The sequence below is a fragment of the Planococcus citri genome, chromosome 3 (genome assembly GCF_950023065.1).
Source record: "Planococcus citri chromosome 3, ihPlaCitr1.1, whole genome shotgun sequence".
Taxonomy (NCBI): Eukaryota; Metazoa; Arthropoda; class Insecta; order Hemiptera; family Pseudococcidae; genus Planococcus; species Planococcus citri.
The window spans coordinates 67,357,339-67,385,337 of NC_088679.1; the positions used below are offsets into that span (position 1 = coordinate 67,357,339).

Here is a 27,999-nt window from a genome sequence, read left to right on the forward strand (position 1 = left end):
TCTATTTTTGTGAAAATTGTCAAAAATGGTCCATTTTTGTCTAAAAGTTCAATTTTTGCCAAAATTGTCAAAAAAGTGTCAATTTTTGTTAAAATTGTCAAAAGGGTTCCATTTTTGTCAAAAGTGTCAAAAAATGTCAATTTTTGCCAACATTGTCAAAAAATGTCAATTTTTGTTAAAATTGTCAAAATGTGTCCATTTTTGTAATGTGTCAATTTTTGTCAAAATGTGTCAATTTTTGGTCAAAATTTGTCAAAAATTGTCTATTTTTGTCAAAATTGTCAAAAAGGGTCTATTTTTGTCAAAAGAAGAAGTCTCTTTTCTTTACCTAGTCTTTGTACTGGTCTCGGAAACGTACCTTGTTTGATAATGCATCTAAAACGGCGATTAATCTCGTTGCCTCAGTGGTGTAGTGGAATGCACACTGGACCGGCAATCCGGAGGGCCTGGGTTCGATTCCCAGGCTGGGCACGAATTTTTCGTATGTTAGATGCATTAGAAAACAGGTCAATTATAGGTCAGTAAAAGAAAAGAGACTTCTTCTTATTTGAATTATCTCACTGGCCTAAAAGTAATTTCCTGCAGGTTGCCTACCTGTACTTAGTAGTTTGTCAAAAGGTGAAAAAGTGTCAATTTTTGCCAAAATTGTCAAAAAAGTGTCAATTTTTGTTAAAATTGTCAAAAGGGTTCCATTTTTGTCAAAAGTGTCAAAAAGTGTTAATTTTTGCCAACATTGTCATTCCAGGTGGGGGGGAAGGAGGGGGTGTTGCTTTCGACTGAAGTGGGAAAAATCAATTTGTCAATTGATGTAATATTCATATTTTTTAGGAATTCTGAAAATTTTTATTTTCTTTTTTGGATTTTTGGAGGTTTTGAATGTGATTAAATTTGTGAGCTTTTGAAAATTTTCATTTCGAGATGCCTAAAAACGAGGCTTTTTTTCAATGCGACGAGGAGTTGATTTTTCGTTTTTTTCAATTTTAGAATTTGAACTCGTATTTTTTTTTTAGGAAGTTATTATTGAAAATTAAAGAAAAGAGAACAGGCTCAAGCGAAGCGAGGGCGAAAACTTTCAAAAATTTGTGTTTTTAGAACTAAAAAAATTATATTTTTTTTTTATCACGGGCCCTTATTTTGCCGGGCCCGGGGCGAACTGCCTTCTTTCCCCTCCTCCCCCTCAACGGTCCTGCATTCTCTGAGTGACTTTTGGCCAAGTTCAGCTGTTTGAGAGAACACTTCGGATCAATTTTTTTGTGAATTTCGTTTGAAAACTAGTAGCCTATATTTTGGTCTTATTTTGTATTTTATTTCTTTCATCTGAAAATTCAGCACCTCCCCCCCCCCTCCTGACAAATTAATGAAGTTTTTAATGAACTGGGAAACCTCAAGTTGAGAATTTCGGCTCCATTTTGGTTTCATTTTAGTCAATTTTTCGAGCCAGTTTGAAAAATTTTGGAGGATTCTCGTACATCTTATCGTTTCACAGCTTCTTTGCGTATATCAAAATGTACCGGAAAATGATTTTTACGCGATTAAATATATCTGAATAATTATACTCGAGTCGATTCTTAAGTGTATGAAACATTAAAATGAAAAAAAAAACAACACGAATCTCGTAAAATCACCACCAACTTAACACCTTTTGAATGTATACCTACCAACTACTTATAGAATGAACAAAGAGCGAAGAAGAAAAAACACTCGTTGTCGTTCTTAATGAGAGAAGATGTAATAAATTTATCGTCGTGTTTTCTGGTAGGCGGGTGAATGAGGAGAGAAGAAGAGTGGTCTTAAGTCAAGTGGCAGAACAACCACACTATACATAAACGTATAATAGGTATACACTTAATTATACCGCAGTGCAAACGAATAATTCGGAAATGAGAATCGTACACTACATTATCATATATGAAATGTACTCTTATGTGTAGGTACTTGAGGATGATTGTGTAATTTTTATTCATATAACATCTTCCTGGAAATATACATGCGATTGTTTCTGGTTTCAGTATACTTATGAAGAATCATCTATCATGAAATTCTTTGTTTCTCGTTCTTATAGATCGTCTAAGAAATAAATACGCCAAGATTACTTCGATTAGCTAAAGATTCGAATGATTTTGATCAGTTTAGTAAAAAAAAAATGAAATTTCAGATATACCTATACCTACATCATTTATATAAAACATTCGAAGCGTATAAATCAGCGCAGCAGCTCAGCGGTTTAATTACTTCACCAAAATGAGTGAAAAAAAAACAACCATCAATTAAAAATTCCGGCCAGATAATTGAACGCGAGAGAGTGAGCTGAGAAGATGAGACGACGAGGGAGTGAATCGGAAAAGAGATGAAAAAAATAACACAGATGTCGAGTGTAATTATTGGATTTTAATTCTAAAACCCTCGAATCGATATACTACGTACATATATACGCAGCTGTGTATTATAGGCCTGTGTTTCATTCGATTTAGTGTGTTTTTTTTTCTGCTATCCAGCCTATATCATAGTGCATTTTTAGTAAATAAAACTCACCCCCTCGGTTAGCATTGCAGTGTCGGATAATGTTTCATATTTGATAAAAAAATATTACATCTAGTTTCAATTCTGGAATGGTTCGGTTCGTGGCCCGCAGTGAAGAAGGGTAAGAATAGCACCCTTTGTAGTACTCGTAGTACAACGATGCATAGCTTCTGTATTACTGGTGTTTTATATGGGTTAGTAGGGACTAGGGAGACCTCACTCTCACTCGCCGGTCGAGTGAAATGATAACTATAAAGAGGGTAATTCAAAAATCAAAACTCATCGTGGTTTACGCTTGTTGGATCTTTTTTTCCACTTTACCGAATCATCATCTTTTCAATATACAATATACAAATACAAGATAGGTACATTTGGCATTATACTTTTGCGTATACAATGTAAAAATACGAGATATTATATACGTCTATAGTGTTACTCGAATTATGCCTCTCTTTTAATTTTTTTTTTTTTTTTTTGTTAATACGCCAAATTTCCTAGACATTCGGTGGTAATTTTGGCGAATGGGATATTATGCAATGTCGTAGTATGATTGATTACTCCGCGAGTACATATATTGTAACAATTGCTCGAGCCTGCAGAATTGCATGTATAGAAGGTCAAAAAAGGATCTGTTTCGGACGACGGAAGAACATATGCGCTCTGATCGAATGACGCTAAAATGATCATTGCGATTGCGAAAAATAGGTATAATAAATCTGTTTAGAAGCTGCATGATGATGATTAGTATATTAACATATATACGTGGGAATCGATTTAGAAAAGCATCCCGCAGAGATGGCGCCGAGCTCGGGATCATTTTATCGATCTAGCGTATTTATATACGATTGTATATGTAGGTATTATTGATATGGGAAATCTATTATTTACACCTTTGGAAGTGGATGTGGAAATGCTCGATAACTTCCTGGATTTGATGGTTTGTTTTTTTTTGTTTTGTTTCGAGTGTTTCGACTTTCGAAGACGATGAAGGTAATTTATTGAATGTATTTCTCACCGAAGACGAAGAGGAGTTTGGTGGATCTGGTTTATTAGCTGTGATGAGGAAGACTGGGAGGATGGGGAGGGAGTAATCGACACCTGCGTTTAGCGTCCACGCGAAGACTACTCGAATATGTTTAGTAATCGGATATCTTCGTAGGCATCCTGTTGCTTTTGTAAAAATGTATGTTTTATTGATGATAATATGGTGGAAATTTTTTGGAATATTTGGAGGTGTGGTTTGGAGTGAAAAAGTCATTGGATGGGGTTTTGAGAGATTTGACAGGGGCAATGATGTGAATTTTCGATCAAAATGATATTTTTGTCTATGAAGTGGATACGAATGGGTAATTTGTACACAAATTCCAGAGTGAAAATTGAAAAAACTGAGTCAAGGTTTGAAACTTTATGAGAATTTAATTTTGGAAATGGTTTTCGATGATTCGAATTTAAGCACAATGGCATTTTTCACCTTCTTTCTTTCCGCGAAATTCTTCCATCTGTCTCGAAAATGCCTTTAAGCCTATTACTCAATCTGTTAGTTCTATTGAAAAAAATCTCTTGGCAAAAGTTGTTCGTTGATGGATTTTTTCAAATTTTAGTTTTTATCAAAATTTAGAGCCCTTTTTTAAACCTTGAAAAATTGATAAAAAATTAACAAAAACAGCTGGAAAAGATATACGAAAGTCTACTTTTTTGCACTTGAAAAAGGACAAAGAAGTATTGAAACGTGTCAAATTTCAATTCCCCCCCCCTCGAGTTTTCTAAGACAGACTCCAGCGATGACACAAAATTGAAAACCATTAAAGCAGGAGTGAGTCGATCGATGGGATCAGGGAGGGTTTAAATAGTTCAAACCTCAAAGAGGCATATCCACGGTACTTTCCAAACATATTTACGTCAAATTTCAGACCCCTAGGTCTCTCAGGAGAAACTCCAGCAATGACACAAAATTTTAAAAGTTGAAAATTGACCTGATTTTTTGTGAGTCCAAAGTCTAAAAAACGTATACAAATCAACATTCAAATGTTCAAGCCAAATTTCATTCTTGTAAGTCAATAGAGGGGAGAGGGGGCTCTTACGATGGCACGAAAATTTAGTTTTTTTATTGCTGTAAATGGGAAAGAGAGAGGTTGGCAAGTTGAAATCTCCGAAAGGTGAATCTAGAACCTTCTTTAAATGCATTATGTCGACTTTCAGCCAGATTGGTCAATTTGAAGGGGGTGAGAGGTTCCAGCCATGACACAGAATTAAATATCGTTTTATAAAATGACTGGAAAATTCGAATTTTTGCGGCTGGAAAGAGGCAGGGAGGGGTTGAAAGGTCCAAAATCCTCAAAAGATGCATCTATGGCATTTTTTTTTTTTTTTGTTTTGTATAAGAGAACATGCCAAATTTCAGCTTTTTAGATCATTTTGGAAGATTGGGGTTGTAATGCAAGATTCCTCGAGATATAAAAAAAACACACACACAAAATACCCTGATTTTTCTTCAAAATTAGTCCAGGACAGTAATTTTGTAGATTGATAATTGTTTCTACGTTTTTGATCGTTTTCATCCCCTCTTCCTCCCTTGAAAATCTGGACATGGATGAATTTCAGGTCAAGGTCATCCTGATGTTGAAAATGAAATCTAAATAGACGTGAAATTTGAGCAAACATTAATGCAACTCCCACAAAAAAAATATAATAGTTTTGCACCATTCCAAACCCTCCAATGATTTTTATATTTTCCTACGAAATCTCAAATTGTTCTGAAAGTACAAAAAATGAGTTTCTGCTCATGTTACTTTGGTCAATAACCGTTTAAGGTGGTTACAGAACAATTCATCGAGTGCGAATTCATGCTCAAGTTAATTTTGATGAATTTGTGAATTTTAGAAAAAGTGAAAAAAATCAAATTTTGAAAAAAGGTGTCCCACTTTTTTGTAAAAATCGTAAAAAAGATCAAGTACTTTTTTTTTGTCAAAATTACCGAAACAGTTTTGTTTCTGCCAAAATTTCCGAAAAAAGAACTTTTTTTAGTCAGAATGTTCAAAAATTTTCGGATTTGTCACTAAAAAAATTGCTACTTGTGTCAAAATTGTAAAAAAAATGGTGGTTTATCAAAATTACCAAAAAGTTTTGCCAAAATTGCATAAAATTTTCGTTTTTTAGTTACTGTAACAAGAGACCGTTTTGGCATTTTCTGTCAATTTTCATCGAAATCGCCCTAAGACGAATGCGAAAGTGTCGGAAAACTTTTTGAAATGCTGTAAAAACACCTCCAAAAAAATCAAAAAAAGAATAATCACTGAAAATTACCGGAAAAATGTATTAAAATGACTTCGACTGAGATGTTCTCAACGTGTGATTTTTCAAAAATCTCATCGGATGCTCATTCCCCCCCCCCTTCATCTTTTTGTAATCAGCAACCTGAACATTAAATCTTCTTTGAATTTCAGGATGGTTAAAATTTCGCAAATACAAAACTTTTATTCCCCTTCGAGAACTTTGTGACGCTTTTCATGATTTTTATCTATTTTCAGAGACTCTTGGTGCTTTGAGGTGTAAAGTTGACTCCAAATTGAATTTTGAACATTAATGTAAAATTTTATTTTTTGCAAAATGAATACGAAGAGAGATATGAATGTACGAAATTTTCAATCTAGGAAGTCAGATCTTCGAGAAAAATTATGAAGAAAGAGATTTTTAGAAGAATAACGTTCTCATCCTCTCCCCACCCTTCCATCATAGCCATATTATAGCCGGCCAAATTGATTTTTCGATTTTTAGCGAATTTTTGTTCTGAAATTTTTTGAATCTGACACTCCTGAATTGAAATTTATAAAAAAGTGACGTTCGTTTCAATATGATGAACCTTCACAAGCGATGTTTTGAACCATTTCAAGTTATTCGGAGTCTCCAGCAAGACGTTCATTTTCTACAGTTTTCTTCGTAATCCTTCAAAAATGCCTGGAAGCGTTTTGAAGAACCACTAAAATCTTTTTATTAGCTAGAAGCTGGTAAAATGGAATTTTATGTCCTAAAAAATCTTTTTTTTTCTCGATGGATTTGCTCCATAAAAACTTTATTACTCTGGAAACGTTCAAAAAATATCGTTACAAGCGCTTGAAATGAGCTGAAGTGCCAATTTTAATTCATTTTGGGCTGAAATATGTTGGGTTTCAAATTCGAAAAATTTTTTAAGTTCTTTTTGAGGCAGAGTTTGGAATTTTTTGAAAAAAATTTAAGTCGAAAAATATGAGGGTGAAAGCGTTCTACAATTGTTCTTTTCGAAAAGTTCGCATTTTTAAGTCAGAGATTTCGAAAAGTTCCATTTTTGTTATCAGCGAGGACGTTTTTTTGTTTACTCGTATTTTCACGCATTTTTGGGTATGGATTTCGTAGAATATTTTTTACTCGTCTTCTAAAGTTGAAAATTTTCATTTTCGATATGATTTTATGGAATCTTGTCCCTTCCATTATCAAACTAGGTAACTTCAAAATGGACCAAGTGAGAGGGAGAAGGAGAGAGATCCCTCTAGATTGATTTAAATTAATCTTTAGTTGGAAAAATTGAATTTTGACTTTTGAGCGAATGTGAGTTTTTTTTTTTTTTGAGAAATTGGAAAGAATGATATTTCGAATTAATACCATAAGGAGAAAGCCATCATTTCGAGTCAAAAAAAATTGTAAAATTGTTTTTCCAATTTGTAAATGGAAGTTTCCTTTTTTTCACTCATCCAATAACTATTTTTTTAACTCGTACGTATTCTCGATAAATCGCTGGAGAACGAATCGAGCAAAGCCGTTTGTCCTTTTACAAATGTACCGACCTACTGTGGTAGGTTTGTCTTTGAGTTTTCGGTGGCGATAGTGTACTATACAACAGCAGAAAGTGAATGGGTAAACTTGGAGTTTGCGCTGCTATAAATACGCCTCTCTGTCTCTCTCTCTTTCGCTGCAGTACGAAAATCAACAGTTGAATAAAAAGAAACGGAAACGAAATGGAATAGGAAAGGCGTATTATAGAAAGAGAAACAGATAGAGATGCAGACACAGGTCGAAATGAGAAAGCAGCAGACAGCACACCGTCGCACTCGTACTCGTATACGTAGTAGTAGCGTCGACATTCCCCCTATTTTTGGAACGTAGCGCCACGACGAATAACAGGGACAATTTCATTCACAAATATCCCCATTGGGGAAAAACACAACAGACACGACTCGCATTCCGCGAAATGGGAAAACATTTATACAAACCGTCTGGCAACCGTCATGAAAAACCTCTTTTATCTGCGTTTTGCTACTTGTTGAATTTCTCTACCTACTCGTATAGTACGTGCCGAGCAGATTTTCTATCCGATGGTGGGAAAATTTTCATGCTGGAACGAGTGAATGAGTGAATGAGCAGAGATGAGTTGCAATAATTATCCCTCTCGTATTTGCTGAATTGCTTTCGGTTCATTTGTATGGTTTTCTTCTGTCTATTTTTCTGGTCCAATTGAATCGTACTCGAAGGATTGAAATATACACGATTTGACGGTGTGGATACATCTGCAAAATGCTCCATGGGTTTGTATTATTGGAGCACGCTGCACGTTATTACGAGTATCAGCGAGGAATAAGGGAGACCGCGGAGAAGCAGATCTAGAGATGGTTTAATTTTTTATTAAATCTCTACCTCGAGCATGAAGATTTTTTTTTCGTCATTGCACGGCGGCTCGGCGTTTGTTTATTAAACCGACACAGCGCGAGTTGAACGATACTGGATTAGTTATTTGGACAAAACGTCATCTTCGCATCTCCCTCACTATTCGTGATGTGATGCCATGGTCGTGTTTCATCTCGCGATTGATTCGTGTTGCCAAAAGAAAGATTACACGTTGAACGTTGACTTTGAAGTGTGAGTGGTTTTTTTTGAAGGTGGTGGTGCCAGGTACCATACGAGGTTTGATGGTGTTTTGATCTACTGTGTCGTGCTGGCTGGGGGTTGATTGAATAGGATTTAGGATGACATTGTTGGGTGGATTTTGAATGTGGCGAAAATGATCCGAAGATTTGGAGAAAAGGATTATATATTATGGGGTTTTGGGTTAAGTAAGCTTTAGTCATTGTTGTGATGTGGAAGTGAGAAGATTTTCGAACAGTTCTGCTTGTCGTGATTTTTTCGAAATTGCTGTAAAAAGTTTTACAAAATGCTCGAAAATGCTATTTTTTGATAAAATTATGAAAAAGTATGTCTGATTTTTTGTTCTTTTTGGCAAAAAAACTTGAGTACGTTTTTGCCAAAATTGTATAGAAATCATTTTATTCTTCACTTAGAATTTTGGTTTCTTTACTTTTTTCTTACTTCTCTTCAAATTTTAATTTAGACTCTCCATCTCCGTTCAAACTGTTGAAAAGAGAACACATTCAAAAATCAACTTTTCAAGATTTGAGATGAAATTTTCAATTAGAATGATAAACCATGGGCACCTTGAAAGATTCCTCGTTGAAAGACAGATCAGACAACCTCGTTCAAATGCCGTGTCAGTGTTACCAACACTCAAAAATCCAGTTTGAGCGATATAAGGCAACTTTTCACTGAGACCTCCATCCTTTTTTTCGCTATCTTTTTGCTGAAATTGCCAAAAAAAATCAGATTTTTTTTATTTTACAATTTTTAAACTGTAGTTATCATTTTAGTCAAAAAATTCTACTGTTTGGTGTAAAAAATCATACTATTGGGTCTAAAAACTATTTAAGAATTCAATTTTTGGTCATAAAATTTAATTTTAGGTCAAAAAGTCGTTCCTTTTTGATCAAGGAATTCTATTAGTTTTGTGATTTACGCTTAGATCATAAGTATGTATTTTTTTGGTCAAAAATCCTTTTTTTCTGGTTAAACCCCCTTTTTTTTTGGTCAAAAGTTTCATTTTAGATTAAAAAAGAAGACGTATTTTTGGGTCAGAAATTTTTCTGTTTGGTCAAAAACATATTTTTGGCCAAAAATCTGTTGTTTGGTCACAGAATCCAATTATTTTTTTCTTGATTAGAAATTGTAATACTGTTGTAGGTATTTTAATTGGTCTCATTTTTTGGTAAAGAATCTTACTTTTTGGTGTAAAGTCCAAATTTTGGTAATATATTCCTACTTTTCATACTTTTTAATCAAGGAATTCCAATTTTTTTTCATCAAAAATTGTTTTTCAGTCAAAAATTTCATTTTTTTACTAATCAAAAATCTTTTTTTGGTTACAGAATTCAATTTTTTTATTCAATAGTTGTAAAATCTCATTTTCTGGTGAAGAATTTTACTTTTTGGTGTGAAGTCCAGATTTTGATCAAAAATTCCTATTTTTCATACTTTTTAATCAAGGAATTCGATTTTTCTAATCAAAAATTGTTTTTCTGTCAAAAATTTCATTTTTTACTGATCAAAAGTCGTTTTTTGGTTAAGTACAGAATTCAATTTTTTTGTTCAATAATCGTAAAATCTCATTTTCTGGTAAAGCTGATGTAAGTCCAATTTTTGGTCCAAAGTTCCTACTTTTCATACTTCTTAATCAAGGAATTCCATTTTTTTTTATCAAAAATTGTTTTTCAGTCAAAAATTTCATTTTTTGGTTGATCAAAAGTCCTTTTTTGGTGACAGAATTCAATTTTTTTGGTCAAAAATTGTAATTGTATTTCAATTAATCTCAGCTTTTGGTGAAGAATCTTAATTTTGGGTGCATGGAAAGTCCAATTTTTGACTTTTCAACCAGAGAGAATTCCATTGTGGAAAAAAAAAAACAATTCTTCTCAAAATTTGACATTTTTACGAAACTTTGTTTTTGGTCACAAAATTCAATTTCTTAGTCAGTAATAGTGATTTTTGTATTTTAGTCACTTAATCTCATTTTCTGGTAAAGAATCTTACTTTTTGGTAAAAAGTCCAATTTTTGGTCAAAAATTCCTACTTTACATACTTTTTGAACAGGGATTTCAATTTTCATTGTTTGGTCAAAAATTTGTTTTTTGGCCACAGAATTCAATTTTTTTGGTCATTAGAATTTTACTTTCAATGTAAAAAGTCTCATTTTAACTTTTCATCGTCATTTTTTTTTTTTTGTCAGAAAACTCATCTCCAAGTCAAAAGTTTCATTTTTGGTCAAAATATTACTTTTAGGCCTGAAATCTCAATGTTTGGTCAAAAATCTGTTTCTTGGTCTCGGAATGCTATTTTTTTTTTGGTCAGATGAACTGTGTTGTAAAAAATCTCATTTTTTTTCGGTCAAAAATCCTATTTTTTTTGTGAAGGATCCTGCTTTTTGATGAAAAGCGCAATTGTGGGTAAAAAATCGCACTTTGTGATCAAAGAAGTTGATTTTTTGGTCAAAAACTTCAACTTTTTGGTTCAGAAATTTCGTTTTTTCCCCTCAAGGTCTCAAAGATAAAATGGGATTATTCATTTTGAAAGTAGCATTTACGAAACAGATTGTTGAGAATCCAGAATCCAGCTTTGGCATTGATAAAAATCCAAACCAAAAGGATTTATTTTTTTGAATTTGAAGATTTAGGAATCGTTCGAAATTTTTGTATAAAATTTGTCGATAAAGTTCGAGTTGAAGATCCTGAATAATTGGAAAATTAAGTAGGTTACATTACATTTTTTTTTTCACCAGGCCGAAAACGGTCATTTGAATCGTTCGACTCTGTTTTTTTTTATTTTTTCAAAAATTCGACGTAGAAATTGCAAAAATGAACGTTGGCTTTTGAAATTTCAGCTTCGCATACTCTGCTCTCGCTCTTGATGCTTACAAATTTTCTCAAAATTAAGAAACTCTTTTTTACGTGGCTTTCGTATATTTATTAAATGAAGCCCTCGCCCCCCTTCGAGGTGAAAAGTCAATGAACTTTTCAAAGTTTTGAAACAAAAATCAATTTTGCAAAACATAAAATAGCTAGGTTCGTCAACAAATTAGGTAGGTACTCCAGAATCCATATTTTTTATTATCAACAATGTAAATTGAAACGTAATGGACGAAAACTCGCCATCGCCGGTATATTTCTCAGGTATAATTGATTCGTACACGCGAATTGAATTGTTCTCTTTGACGGAACAAGATTTTAATACGGTTCGCTCATACCAACGTATAAAAAGCCAATGCTCTTTTATGACGCTAATTCGATGTGTAAATACATCAACTATCGATCCGATTGGTCGCCTGTCGATGCAGGTATTCGGACGTCGCGTTTCATTACTCGATAGTCGATAGGTTTAGGTACTCTTCATCTTCTAAAGATAGGATCTGCGTGAACGAAATGCAAGAAATTGTAACGCCACAGCATCCAGATCCACCAAGCTATATAGCAAACAGTTTGGTACACATGCTCATAAACAATGATCTAGTATACTCGCCTTCAATATGCAATGCGATCGGTAAATTAAAAAATTAATCTCGCAGTGTATTCAATTCATTCATCTTTCCATATTGATCAGATTCATGGCGCGAGCGGGCGCGGTTGTTGCCCTTTAATTGATTTACACATTTATACCTCCTTATAGGTGATTGATTCTCGCATATACTCGTAGGTATATATTACAAATGCAATAAAACCGTGTGCATGCATCGTACTTATATGTGGCTAATTTCCCGCAGACCTGACCGTATTGTACGTGCGGTGACTTTCTTCTCTCATACCTGTATTGTCAATTGTGTACCTTTAGCTGCCAAATTCGGATAATAATTCTCTTTTACTCGTCGTTCGAGTTGATAAATTCGATCGGATTTATTGCTCGTCGTAAATAGAGGGTAGGTGGAGGTGGTTGCCTTATACATGAGATAGAGTTATAATATCGATGATCGATTAATTGATCGTTAATTTGATGGAAATTTAGTACCGGAATGATTGAATTATAGAAGTGATAAAAATTTTTGTTCGTTGGGTCGGTTTTTGCTGATGCTGTGACAAGTTGGTAATAATTCGATGCTTGAACTTGCCATAATAATACTCACATCTGCGCAGCATACCAAACGTGTATAGGTATAGGGTTATTAAATGGAATAAAAATATCATTTTGAGGATTGATGTGATTATAAGGCGGTTAATCGCGTATCTGAGGAGACGAAGTTGAAAAGTGTAGTCTTTCGTGGGCTGAAAAATGGATATCTCAAGTTTGGAAAAAAATTCAAATTCGAATCTCGAATCGATTGATAATTTTTTTTGAACAAATCTGAATTGTTCTCAAATATATATTTTTTTCACTGAAATCACTTCAGAAGAAAATGCTTTCATTATAGTATGAATGAATGAAGAAACTCACTAAAATTTTGAACAAATCCAAATCCAGGGGAAGGAAAACGTTCCTCACGAGGGAAAAAAATGATACCAATCGTGGGGTAAATAAATCAAGTTAATTTTTACCATTTGACCAGTTCCCATTTACCTTTAGAGCCCGATTACGTTTATTCAAATGTTGGAAAGGCGGAGTTACGAGTAAAAGCCACCTTTTAGTGAACTCATTCGACTCGGATAAAAACACAATGAGTGTACCTATACTACCTATAGTAACTTATCAGAAAGAATGAAGGTAAAAAATGAAAAAAAAAGAACGAAATTTGCTCGACAACAGTCGAATGGAAAAAAAAGGTAAAAAAAAGTACATATCGCATTGATTTCGTTAAACGCACGAATCACTAAGAAAATTACTGTTTGTCACGCGACGTTAGGTTTTGAAAATACTTCATTTACCTATACCTATACCTATATTATACCTACGGTCGCCCGATACACACGTTGAGTTTTCTATAGAATAGGTATATAGTGATTCGAGTTATTGAAAAGGACAAAAAAGTATACCTTAGGTACCGTTTAACGCTTGGTCAAATCAACTGCACAGTCGATGTCTTTGGCGATTATAAAAATTAGCTGTGTATTGCAAATTACCTATACAGATACGTGTACGAGTTGCATTGAAATGTTGACTCAATTTTAGCTCTATACAAATAAGAATTACCTAGGCGGCATGTACGAAAAAAGAAGGCAAAAAAATTGAAACCAGTTTATAGGATGCGACAAAACAACGGATTATTACAGTTGCCTAAAACCTGTAAGTATATAGATGTAGGTATTTTTTTGTGTGCAATTGCTTGTCAACTAGAATAACAATTACGGTATAAAAATTTACGCCAGTGTAGATATATTTTTAAGCGGTTAGATGACCGATATTAGAGTACCTAGGTAGGTATATTGTTATTTGTTGGGACAAGTGTGTAAATAAAAATATGAAAAAAATTAACGCCGATAGATTCCCTCTTCTTTTTGTGTGTACGAATTAGACTCGAGGTTTTTTTTTTCTAATACGCGTTGAATTATTGTATCGGATGCGATGGCGGCTTATTCGTGGTGATTTGTGATCGTGTGGCGGAAAATATCGCGACCGTTGATGAGATGGAATGTAATGGTTCGTGAAATAAAATAAAAAAATACGCGTACCGTGGCTTGCTGAAATTAGACGGAATTATTCGTTAAAAAGTGCGCATGTGTATAGGAAGATTCGAAATTGGTGTGCCATAATTATTTATAGATGTAGTTGGTTGAATTTATAAGCATTTTTTGAAATAAATTTGTGTTAACCACCGAAAGTGGTAAGAAATGATTAAAGAAATGGCACGACACATTCTATGTTAAACGGAGTAAGGTCAAAGACGAGACCTTGCCATCGCGAGTAGCAGAAGTCAAGTAAAGAGACGAGCTCGACCATCTCAAGAGATACCTCGAATTCGCGAATCGTACCTGGCTACGAATTCTTTTCAATACCAAGAAGTTGTCTATTTGTCAACAAATGACAACAGTTATTCACGATATCGAAAATCATAGAGTAAGAATCAAGAAAATAATCACAGATAACGGCTCGCAATTTATCTCTAATGCGTGGTATAATCTGCTTGAAACTTATGGAATCCAAATAGCTCACACTAACGCTTACAATCCTCAATCGTCTTCAGTTGAAAGAACGATGCGATGCATTGGTGATAAGTTGCGTGTAAAAATAAACAAAACTTATGACCCTATGAGATCACATAATGATTGGCAGAACCTCATTGAAAAAATCGAAAATGAGCTTAACAACACACCCACATCTTTTGGTTTTAAACCCAATGAGGCCTGGGGCATCGCTGATACTATTAGCTTGCACCTACCCTACCCAAATATCAAATTCAATTTTCCTAGAGAGCTTAAGAAAATTCGTGAAATTATGTCTCGACGTGATATCCCATCTATTACTTCCCAAAAATGCCTCGAAGAAAGACTAAATCCAGATATCGACCTGATCTTTGATACAGATGGCTAGGTATGTACGAGTGACAGTCGATGGCGCTTGCTCAAAGAATGGCGATGATTAAAGGGACTCGAGAATTTTGAATTAAAAAAAAAATGGATGTTCCATACAGATGGGTTTGATCTGGATAATCCTTCAGTTATTTTGACGTTATCCAGGAGATTATTCATCGTATAAGGGATTTTTTACAATCCATTAACTTTAACTGAGTGGTGAGCTAGAAATTAGCTTATTGAAAGAGCAGATCACTTACACCTCAAAATCAAATTTTGAGCTGCCGAAATTGATTTGATGATTTTTTGAGAATTTTTAAGAATACCAAAAAATAGAGCATATTGCAATAATAGTTTATTGAAAAAAGTCCACCGTCATCAAAAAAGTAGGTACCTGTACCTACATCTCGAGATGGGGATCTGAAAATTGGTTTGAATACTGCAGTTGACCTTCCAAATCGATTGCGACCATTCGATTTTAAATTGTTCCTAAGAAAGTGTAACAATCAACTTCGACAGACCAAGTTGATTAAAACGCCTTTGGAGAGATTTGAAGTCACTGGAAAAAGATCAGCTTTTGCTGGAAGCCGCAGATCAGCTTAAAAATTATCAAAATTAATTGAGAGGATCGACTGCAAGAGGTAAAGAAAGTTTTCGAGTTATTTCCAATGCAAAATTTGTAGATTCTGAATTTTTTTCTTTCTTACTAAAATTGAAATTTCTGATTTATGAAAAAATTCCTCTATTTTTCATATTATTATCTCGTGTACTCAGGTCTCAGATTCATGCTTTCCCGTCATACTCAATTCAAAATGTCGAACTTGTGATAGAATAATTATACATTTTCAGCTGTTGAAATCCATCGCAGCGCCTTCTGGAGCGATTTGAAATTCGCTGGAGAAAAATCAAATTTTGCTGGAAACAGTGGAAACTCGAAATTGGTTCGAAAGTGTCTACAATTGATGCAGTGGATTGACTTTAACGAGTTAAGGGACTTCCCAGTTGATTTTCTACAGAAATAGGCAATCCCAAATTTTATAATAATTTGAGATCCCATAATTTTGAAAAATTCCAGATCGAAAATTTTTGATGTGGGTCTCTAGAAACTTCTTGTACCTTGTAGAGTCCATAGACCAGTCTCGCTCCGCCCTCCCCAGCAATTTTGAACTTTTTTAAACTGATCTGTTGCCTTTGATAAAAGTTGAAGGACAATAAAATCGATAAGCAATAAAAAAAACAATGATGCGAATCAAACAAATTTTAATGAATAAATTCCAAAAAATAATTTAAAAAATATGGAAATGTTAATGTATTTATGTAGAAAAGGGAAAAATTCTGAAGTACCTACATATTACCTATACTTAAATGTCAACTTTTGTTCAAAGTAATCAAAAAGTTTAGGATAAACAAACCTCGAATATATTTTTTAGAATTACTTCAAGATTATTTTTTGCCTCGAGTTGTTCATTTCTCATTTGTCTCTCTAAACCACAAGCTTTTATTTTCGTTTTTTTCTGAAGGATTTTTTTAAAGTAGGTACTTACTTTTTTTTGGCATCAGACTATTGACTTACATATATAAAAAATTCTAGTGATGTGAAATTGCAATTTTTATTTAAAATTTTCATATTGAAATTCCAAAAACAAATGAATTATTATGTTTTTTCTGGCCCAAGGGGATCAATCTCGAACGACATTTTTGTTCTCGCGTTAGGTATATCATAATTCATAAAAGATTCCATACTCCTCCATCAACTCGAATCGAGACAAAAACTTATCAATTTTTTATGATTCGTAATTTTCATTTTGAAAAATAAAAATGGTGTCAATTTTGGTAATTCTCGACTCTTTTTTCAAACGTAACTCTGCCAGTGTAAAATTCACATGTAAACCGATAGGTATAAAATAAACTCAAAATGATACATATATGTACTATACTTGAAGGGTTGCAATTTCAGAGAAGTTGAAAATCCATTTTTCTACTCATTTTATTACTCCCATTTTTCATCAATAATAATAAAATTTGAAAAAATCTGCTCTCTTTGATTGAAAAACTGGCTTCTAAAATTGCAATCATTGTTTTTCATTTTTGTTGACAGTCTTATTGTATGTAGGTATCAGATCCTATGGAGTCAACATCTATTTAAAATACCTGCATGCCAATTTGCTTGACAATAATATGAAGGTGATAGCTAATGTCGTGCTTTTGATGGTCTCGAATTGAAAGATGTTCTTGTCAATGAAAAATTCCAAAATAGTGATGTTGATGTTTGAAAAAAAATTGATATCAATAATCAATATATCACAATATTTTTCCATGAGATATCAATGAGTATAAATTGTCAAAATATCAATATCTTAAAAATTGTACAAAAAGTGCTCATTTTCCCCATTTTTGTACCCATAATTTGCATTTTGTGGTGAACTAACACCTACAAAAAAAATTGTATTGTCAGAAAATTTTTTTCATTGAGCATGTGGAATTTGGAAACAAAGGGTATTAAATTTTTTCTGAAGCAATTTCTATTGAATTTATACGTTTATCTATATTTCTGGCTCTTTAAGCTCATTTTTTTCCTCAATTTTGGATGATATTGATATAGGTAGTTGATATTGTTTTTCCATATTGATATTTTGATGTTGGATCTCATATTGATATACCATTTTTAGTAGATATAAAACCAAGAAAAACCAGCAAGTATCTTGTAAATGATGCATTGCCAACCCCCTCTACGAAGAACAAATTCAATGCTTAAATCTTCATCCCTAGAGGAAACTCCAAAAGTTGAAATTCGTTCAATTGTCCTCTCAAATGTCCTGAATTTACTCGTCAGAACTCTCAGAAAGTGAGAAAATTTGGTCACCAATAGAAATTCGAAACCAAAACAACGAATCGAGTTGAGAAAATATTCTTCACTGACATCGATGATTTCTGTATACTTTAATTGGAAAACTTGAAGATGACCAAAGAAGATTTTTTACTTGGGAAATTTTGTTTAATTAGGTAGATAACAATTTCATCTCATCAGATAAAAACCAACAAAGAACGAAGAAAAAAAATAAATTTTTGAATTTTACATTTACCTAAATGACATTGGGACATGGACTAGAAGGAAACTGCAGCGTTAAAAACCAAAAGGTGTTATAAACTGAAACCTTATACTATTATGGGATTTTACTATGATCCCAAATTCTGATTTTTTTATCCTTGAAAATCCTGTTTTGCCCTCGTGTGGAAAAATCCTGGTTACACTTGATGAAATTTTATATCTGTCTCAAAACACATATAGAAATACAAATACATAGGTACTTGCCTAATGCCTATTGGATGAATTTTTTTTGTTTTTTGTTTCATATATAGCCTATAGCTCATTCATACGGTGATTTTATTCCCACCCAATCGATCAAAAAAAATGTTGCACAGGGACACGAGGGTGACGATATTGACGCTTGATGTATTGAAATTCGAATATAAGGGGAATAATAAACAGTAGAAATAAGCATCCCTCTTGCCAATAAGTCACGGATAGTTAACTTCCTTCTTCCTTTGAGGATTTTTTTTTTTTTTTTTTCAAAGATATAGGGAAACAAATTCCAGTAGGTATAAATGTATACTTAGTTAAGTTTGTATAAATATACAATAATAATACCTATTATAGACCTATAAATGCGTGTGAATGACTGCTACGTGTACATACAAGGTAGATGTAACCATTAAAATAATTAATATTTGCAAAAGTACCTACATAACATCGTCCGTATAAAAATTGTATATGTCCATTTGGAAGTTTATCTGAACACGTTATCAAGACGCGAGGCATATAAGGGTAGGTAGATAGGTATCCGATGGAAATTAAAACAATGATGAAAATTAAGCTAGATTAAAATAAGGCGGTTTATTAATACACATTTTAGGTGTACCTATAGTCGTACATTTGGACGAGTGAATGAGTTGACCATGCTCGCGCTCATTTACATAGTAGCTCATTCAAATCGAAAAGTAGGAGGGTATAAAAAATGAAAAATTAAAAATGTTAAAAAACCGTTTGTATTATTATCGCCAGTTTTGGTAGGCTTTAAATCGACAAACGAGAAAGGGGAAGGGGTAAAAATAGAGAAATGTATGTAATACCATAAAAGAGTTATTTTAACCAGACGTCTTGTACATATATATAAGATGGATTTTTTTAAGTATGTAAATTATTAAGTATTAAAACGAACACACAATACAATGGATAATGTTTTGTCTTATTTCGATATTACAAGAGGAGAAAAGTTAATTAATTACCATAAAAACTTGCTTTCGGTTTCCATGTCCTCATTAGATATTCGCACCTTTTGAAATTATCGACTTTTTGTTCTTTACATGACTAATGTTCAAATCAACCCAAATTGACTCGAAGAATTGCATTTTTTTTTTTTGCAATGTAATCGGTGTTTGGTCAATTTGCCACGAGTAGGTATTATCTGATTATACAGGTGTCATTATCTCGATTCAGAATATTATACTCGAGTTTGGAAAATTCATACTCATTTGATGGTATAATTGAAGGTATTCGAGGAAAGATAAATAGTTATTTACGTGATAAGCTTTGAAAAAAAAATTCACCGGATGATACGTTATAATTTATTAAAAACTGTGTATAATTTCACTAGCTCTCAAGGTACCAGGTTGTTTATTTTTTTTTTTTCGTATTTTATCGCACGAATGTTTGAATTTTTATAGCTCTTGATTTGTATTGGAGGTATTTTTTTTTCGCCTTTCAAATGTGTGATTATGGGACAACTTTTTCAATACTCTGTTTGTCAAATTTCTCGGAATTAGGACTTATTTGAAATCAATTTTCCAGTCATAAAAATAAATTGAAGTACGACTCGAATATTAAAATTAAAAACTTGTATAGTTTGAGTAGATTTTTTCATTATTTCGAAGAAAAAAATTGCTATGTGAACCTATACACAGAATTTACATGTTTGCTTATTTTAATTTCGATTTTTTGTGGACTTGAATTGTCCAACTTCAAGTTATAAGATGCTCTGTTACCTATTTAATTTTTCTGCTTCATATTAAACAATATTCTCATATAAATAACTCTCCAAATTCTACTCGTAGCATATCTCTTAAAGAATAAAATGCACCTATTCTCGTCCTTATAGGTATGAAACGACTAAAGAAAGAAATTAAATACGACGAAACGTTCGTCATAAATCAAACTCGAAATGAAAACCGAAACAGAGCGAAAAAGAAAAAAAAATACAAAGTATATAACTGAAAGAGAGTAGTACTTACTACCATATAATACAATACGATATACGCGAAATAATTGGGAAATGAAATTATAAAAAGAACGGGTTTATACGACCGGTAAAAATGTTAATTATTTTTTATTTGTTAAATTAATTTATGAAAACTGGTGATACATTTACGAGTATTTTAGTATAACCTTATTTATCCAATAAAGAAATTTAATTACGTTATTATGCCTGGCGAGAGCGCGAATTTGTTGCAGTTTTTTTTTCTTCACATTTGGCGTTTGTTATCTGATTCTATGCCTAATTGCTTATACCTATTGCTTGTAATATGGATCGAGTAGGCTATATAGATACTGCGAGGAATTTTATTCAGCCTATTTATGGATTTTATTATTACTTAGATAAATATTGTTCCGCGTGAGGTGTAATTTGGAACGTGTTTTTTTTTAGTTTTATTTTTAGGTATATTGTATTATCAATGTTTCGGTGAATTTTTATGTTTGATGTGTGGAAAAATTCGATTATGGTAGAGTTTTCCTATTACTGAAATGTGTATGTGGGTAGATACATATGTAGATATAATATTTCATTTTTTCGTATTTTTTTTTGCTGCTGGTAAAAATAAAACTGATATTGAAATCGGATACATTATGCTTAATATGTGATAATTAGCTTGCGAACGTGTACCATTACTTTCCTTTCGATATGTGGTTTGTGATCGAGATGCAGAGAAAAAATTAATTAACCGAATGATGGAATTAATTATCGAGAAAACTGTTGAAAAAAATTCGTTTTGAAATTCGACAGTTGGTAAATAAATAATTAATAATAAGCAATGATTATGCAAAGAATCAATGTACGTACTCGTATGCAAATGCGATTCTGTTTTGTTTCTGGATTTTTTTTTGCTTTCAATTTTCTTCCTCTTTTTTTTAAAAGACCATTTCCTATTTTTATCAAATGGAGTTCTCAGGATGAGTGTGCTGAAATAATTTTTTGATTTATTTTTTTAATACCTATACGTAAGTAATTTCCTGCCTGTGACAATCACAGCCTCGTGAAAAAGTTATTTGAATGTATTATTTTATTGATGACTGCTGAATGGGGTTTTTAAGCTTAAATTGAAAAAATAAATAATATCCATGTCTGTTGCAATTGGTTTCGACTCAATTTTCCAAAATCCATTTTTGTCTGTTTGAATCAAAACTCAATTTTTTCCACTTCTTTTTTTCCAAAATTAACTATAGGTACCTATCGAGGAAGAATGAGAATTTGGAAAAAGGTTCATAAATTGATAGAAAAGATCACGAATGCAATAAATCTGAGTGAGTAGGCCAAGCTAAAATTTCATTTGCGTTATTTTAAAGGAATTTTTCCCAAACTGTGAATTCAAATATTCGCTACTGGAGACTTCAGGACGGCTCAAATCCGCGATTATCTCGTTTAGGAGGTTGAAAATACTCGTAGGATGAAAATTTAGACATCAGTTCACTACGTAGTACGTACCTCGATTGGATCACGATTTTGATTGGCCTACTATTCGCATAAGCTAAATTTCGAATTTTCAAAAGTTTTCAAAATTCAAAAAATTGATATTTGGAACCTAAAATTTTACATTGTGATGATGCTGCATTATAAACCCAAATTTTTCCGATACCTAGGTCATTATTTCCAGGAACATTGTCGAAAATTCAAATGCCTAAAAATTTCCTCAGTACCCATTTTTCAGTGTTTCGCATCTGTCAAAATCCCTTTCTTCCTTCAAATTGTAATTTATTTTCAACGATTCATTTTTTGTACAAAAAAATGTCGACAATGCTCTTCATTTTCAAAAATTCTCGAGGTGGATTACAAATTTTAAAAATCAGGTAAACGATTTTTTTTGAAAGGAGAAGGGTAAGGTGATTTTAATTTTGCCCAAAGGCGTGAAAATGCTGATTTCTTTCCTGGCTTTGAAATACGTAAAAATTTATTTGCTCAAAAATTATCACAACTTGAGAATTTCTTTCCGAATAAAAAAATTCCGATGGTCTGTTGAAAACAGGCACTTTTTAATCCTCAAAAATCATATTCTTCAAAATAAAAAAATGATGCACTAATCACAAAAGTCGAGAAAATTGAGAAAAAGTTTTTTGAAAAAAATTAAATTTTAGATTTTGAAATAGTGAAAAAAAAAACACAAGAGAATTACTATACCTGAGATTCTCTGAAATTGAAAAATCTCCCAAAATTACCATACATTAAATCGAATGAAAATTGAATTTGAAGGAGGGTTCAAAAATTATAAGAAGTTGAGAATTTTTCATATTCCAAATAAAAATATCTAATGATCAGATCAGTTGAAAACAGGCATTTTTTTAATCCCTGAAAATTCTATGTACCTATTCCTGAGAAAAAAAATTTACACTGATCGCACAAAAGTCGAGAAAATCAAGATAAAGTCTCAAATTTTAGGTTTTTAAAAAATGTCAAGAAAATTACTTGAAAATTACCCAAGTAAGTATAGGTATAGGCAATAATAAAATTTCTCAAAATCACATTAAATTGAATGAAAAATGGATTCGAAGGAGAGTTTAAAAATTATCAAAAGTTGAGAATTTTTCATTCCGAATGAAAACGTTTGATAATCGGTTAAAAACTAGCACTTTTTTAATCCTTCAAAATCACATTTCCAAAAAAAAAAATTCACCAATTGATCACAAAAGTTGAGAAAATGAAGAAAAAGTTGTTCAAAAAATTCAAATTTCAGATCTGAAAGTAAGTATGTAGTTGAAAAAAAAACAAAAAAAAATTATTCAAAAATAAAATTATAACAAAAAGTGCATTAAATCAAATGAAAAATGATTTCAAGTGTAATTTTCTGCAGTCCTGAAGAATTGGCCAGAAAAAAAGTCGAGAACTCCATTTTCCGAAATTGGTAGGTTTTTAAAAAATGTCAAGAAAATTACTTGAAAATTACCCAAGTAAGTATAGGTATAGGCAATAATAAAATTTCTCAAAATCATATTAAATTGAATGAAAAATGGATTCGAAGGAGAGTTTAAAAATTATCAAAAGTTGAGAATTCTTCATTCCGAATGAAAACGTCTGATAATCGGTTAAAAACTAGCACTTTTTTAATCCTTCAAAATCACATTTTCCAAAAAAAAATTCACCAATTGATCACAAAAGTTGAGAAAATGAAGAAAAAGTTGTTCAAAAAATCAAATTTCAGATCTGAAAGTAAGTATGTAGTTGAAAAAAAAAAACACAAAAAAATTATTCAAAAATAAAATTATAACAAAAAGTGCATTAAATCGAATGAAAGAAAAAGTTGTTCAAAAAATTCAAATTTCAGATCTGAAAGTAAGTATGTAGTTGAAAAAAAAACAAAAAAAATTATTCAAAAATAAAATTATACCTAACAAAAAGTGCATTAAATCGAATGAAAAATGATTTCAAGTGTAATTTTCTGCAGTCCTGAAGAATTGGCTAGAAAAAAAGTCGAGAATTCCATTTTCCGAAATTGGAAATATGCCCTAAAAAACTTGCTAAAGTCTGGGAAAATATCCAAATTCTACAAAAAATTTCCATTTTTTTTGAAAATCCAATTTTTACTGTTAGAAAAAATATCTACGAAGAAACGATTTTGAAAATGATTTCTTTACAGAAAGATTTTTTTTGCGGATGTTATTGGGGTTTGTCAGCTATGCCTGAATTTTTTTCTATAATACATAGCCTACTTACAATACAATTCACGCGATTCTTTTTGACTTTTTCAGCTTTATGCAGAGCTCTCAAATGACTATTAGGAATAGCCTGTGCCTGATTGTAAATTTGAAAAATTGCCAATGAGTTATCCTTTTGATTTTATTTAATTTTTTTCTTTTTCAAAATCTCATCAAAGGAAGGTAATTTACTCGATTTGGAAGTTGGCAGAAAAGATGTTAAATTGTCTTTTGTATTAAGTAAGTATAATTTTTATTTAAGAGGAATTTTTTTCGTAGGAAATAAGAGTGAGATCTGTTTGAATTACCTACTGTAGAATTACAAATAATTATGAGGTTAATTATTCCCTAAATTTGGAGTGGAAATTTCAGAATTCTTTGATACCTGCTTGATTTTTCTAATAGACAAAATTTCCTGATTTTCTGGATTTTTCAAATACATATTGGATTGGACTCTCTGATCAAGATGAAAATAGCCGACGATAATTTTTAAACTGGTAGTTCCAAGAAAAATACCTCGTTCTGCTCTTTTATTGGACTGATGGGAATAGAAACAAGTATACTAATTTACTATCAAATCATGGATTAGTTATGTGGTTAATTTTTTTCTGAAATTCTGTGATTTTGAACTGAAAATTGCAATATTCCTCGATATTTTCCTGACTTTTCTAGAAGGTTCTCTGACCCCTGGTTTTCCAGGGAGACCTACTCAGTACAGATAGAAATAGCCTATGATGATTTCAGCAAGAGAAGTTCGAAGGAGAAGACATCTGCTATTTTATTGGACTATAATAATCGAAGGTGAAGCTATTCCTGACTTTTTCAGAAGAGCGAATTTTTCTGATTTTCCAATTTTTCTGAGTGGTGATCCTGTTCAATTCAGGATGGAAATAGCCTAATGGTTTCAGCACGAATAGTTCAAAGGACAGCATATTATTAGATTGACGATGTAACTTATAGCCTATACTTAGGTACTCGATAGTGGAAGAACTGTTGATATTTTTTATGCCTGTATTTTTCAACTATCGTCTATCTTGTGAGTTTTATTATTGAAATGTGAGATGTTGTATGTACCTAAAGTGCCATAGCTTCTCGCCTTCTCTCAGAAGTTTCCCAGCATTAGAGATGAAATTTGATGAACTTGGTCAAAAAACCAAACAAACAAAATCCCACCTCTAATTCAAAATCGAACGACCCCCCCCCCCCCAATGCACATCAATGACTCAAAACTGACAAAATATGATAACCTTCTTATAGTTATACCTACACTATGAACTAACTATCGAAAGCTTAATAAAAAATTTGACGAATAAAATGCATAGATACCTGGCGGTTGTGCAGTCTCTATAAAGTACATCGAAATCTTTACACGAAAGTAATTTACATCTGTTGACTCCAGGTTGGATAGCCCCTAAGCCTCGAAGGATGCGGACCTGTTCGACATTGCAGACCAAAGGAACGATATCCAATCGTTTCAACTTTGTGTAAACAGTATGTAATCCGCCGACTAGATGTTTCAAGAACAATTCAAAGGCTTGAGGTAGACATAGCATGGTATCGCCTTGGATAATAAAAGCGGCCACTTTTTGACCCCGATAATCGACCAATTTGCATTCGTTGGCTGTCGGATCGGAGGTGCTGATAGGTGGAGGACTGTTGTACGACCTCGGTGGAGCCGAATGATGATGCGATACTGACATCAAATCCATCGGCGAATGATGCACCATATTCGATAGCGAGCTCAATAACCCCAGACTAGGTAAGGGTGGCATGCCATGGGGTGCAGTCAGCCGATGACCCAGAGACGTAGGTGTTGACACGTGAGGCGGACTGTTGAGCTGGTGAGCCGAGACAATTGGACTATTTTGAGACATTCTTCCGGCTGTCGACGAGGTCATCCCGGGACTACTTTGGCCACCGACTGAAGGAGGCGTTATGGCAACTTTCGGAGGTGTCGGCGAACAAGACATGTTGCTGCTACGATCACTGGCAGTCGAAGCAGATGAATCCATCGTCGATTCCATAATCATGGTAGTTTATTGTACTAATAACGCGAATATCTTCTGCATTCGACACCAAACTAATTATTAAAACAGTTTTAAACACGTCCAACGAATTTACCATAACTCGAGTAGAAACATTTTAATCGCGGAAAAACGAACGATGATTTTTAACGAGGGGCAAAAAAACGCGCCAATTTTTGTAAATGAGGGAAAAAATCCTCAATGGAACCGGTTCGATCGCGGATCGGGATTCGGTTTTTTGAAGAAAAAAAAAATCGACGATCGTACTCGCGATGTTATTTGTAAATATAGGAAGATGTTTAGAGAGGTACGAGATAGTAGAAAGAGAAAGACGTACGCACGCTAGCCTCGACTCGATGCACTGCAGTCGTTGAAAGTAGAAGAAACGTACGAGGACCCGCCGCGGACTGGGACCGATGGACCGACCGGAGACGGAGAGAAAAAGCGTACAACAAATGAAGAAGAGTCAGTCACACAGTGGAATGGTAAAGCCAGAGCGAGAATTGTAATCGGTGCGCGATTGGGCGGGCACAAACAAACGTCACATACAAACACGTGCGCACACACAAATAAAAAGCGGACATACAGCAAAACACTGACAGACTCACACACTTACACTCGCAGTGCTACATAAAAGCCGATGGAAGCACGCACAATATTTCTGTGTGCTCGGGCTCCTCGTCGCGGGCCCAAAAGCAGCGTCGGTGGCGGCGCCGGCACCACCAAAAGAAAAGGCTAAAAGGCAGAGCCCGAGTACAACACAAACACACAAAAGCGCGCAGTTACAAACGCCACCGTCGTCGACGTCGTCGCCAAAATACGCGGCGAAAAATTTTCAGCGTATTACTGCGTTTATACTATTTTCTTCGTTTGTGAGTGCGGCATTTGAGGCGGCGGCGACATCCGCAGCTGCTTTGTACGATTTCCACGCGTTTATCACTGAATGTACTTCAGTCGCCTGTTTCCAATTCGTCGTTTAAGTTTCCACCACCCCACCTGCGCCGCGCACCTCGCGCCTCGCTCATTCGTGTGCTACGCGCCCTCCTCCTCCCACCAACACCGCCGCCTGCAGCACACAATTGTGTGAGCTAAACACCAAAGCACTATAAAGGGAGGTACTCGCATACGCCATCTTGGTTCCAGTTTACCATAACGGACGTTATCAGTCATAAGAATGCATACATTTTTTTGTGAAAAAACTGCAAATTTTTCTATTGTTCGCGAGTTTTGGTGAACTTTTAATTAGTCTTAAATTAAGGACAATGAAATTCCCTATCAATTGATTGATACTAATTTTTCATCATTTAGAGGAAAATTAACGATTTAATGAATATTTTTATTTACCGCGTTTTTCATACTATATGTATATGTCAACTTTAAACTGAAAATTGTCGAACTTTTCAGTAAACCTATGCATATGTTAATACAAAAATGTTCGGTATTTCATCCTCTTTAAAATGATTTTTTACGGAAAGCTGTAGAAGCAACCATTCAAAAGTATTCGAAGTTTAAAGTTGCGAAAACAAAGAAAAAACCACTACGGACGGTAAGTATTGAACTTTGAACTAAAATTACTCGAAATTTTCAGTGGACACCTAGGTATTTTAATATATCAAAATTTTTGTAATTTCATCCTCTTTAAAATGCTTCTTTACTGAAAGCTCTACCTTCAACCGTTCAAAAGTTTTCGAAGATAATGTCACCAAAATGTTCAAATTGCGTTATCACTGTTATCAATTCAAACATGTGTTGATGAATAATCACTTTCCGCAACTTTGATCTTCAATAACTTTTGAACTGTTGAAGGTAGAGCTTTTGGTAAAGAAGCATTTTAAAGAGGATAAAATTACAAACATTTTGATATATTAAAATACCTAGGAGGGTAATTCTCAAAAAAAGGTAAAAATTGTGTACATGGCAAATTTCTCAAAGGTTTTAGCATGAATTTTTTTTTTTTTTGGTCCATTCAAGGATCATCCCCCACACATTTCACCTGTGATATTGAGATTTTTAGCCCCTCCTTTCATTGGTGTACATTTGATTTTATACCCCAAATGTCCTTGACTTGGCTGTCTCACGCCATGTTTTTGAAAATGAATGTTATATAAAGTGTCATGAACTTCATTTTTTTGGGGGAAAAATTGACACATTCTCATAATCATAGAACACAAAGGTCCATTATTGCGCAAATTGCAATTGGAATAAGTCCATA

At 33.3% G+C, this 27,999-nt stretch overlaps 2 protein-coding genes and 1 non-coding gene across 9 annotated transcripts in view; 2 read left to right on the top strand and 1 right to left on the bottom strand.

The window, feature by feature from the left end:
- The window catches only part of dac (dachshund), a 254,479-nt gene extending 227,751 nt beyond the window's left edge, over positions 1-26,728 (bottom strand). For 5 of the 6 annotated variants that reach the window (XM_065354036.1, XM_065354035.1, XM_065354034.1 and 2 more), the window contains exon 1: positions 25,090-26,727. In XM_065354036.1, coding sequence (XP_065210108.1) covers positions 25,090-25,793 — 704 coding nt within the window. In that variant the 5' untranslated portion in view covers positions 25,794-26,727. Of the gene's footprint in view, positions 1-25,089 lie in introns of all 6 variants that reach the window. The other variant, XM_065354037.1, reaches the window with a different exon arrangement.
- The window catches only part of Sfmbt (Scm-related gene containing four mbt domains), a 159,168-nt gene that overhangs the window by 55,313 nt on the left and 75,856 nt on the right, over positions 1-27,999 (top strand). The gene's annotated exons all lie outside the window — the stretch shown is intronic.
- Positions 398-472, top strand: TRNAA-GGC (transfer RNA alanine (anticodon GGC)). The gene has a single exon. It is a non-coding gene; the product is annotated as a tRNA-Ala (tRNA).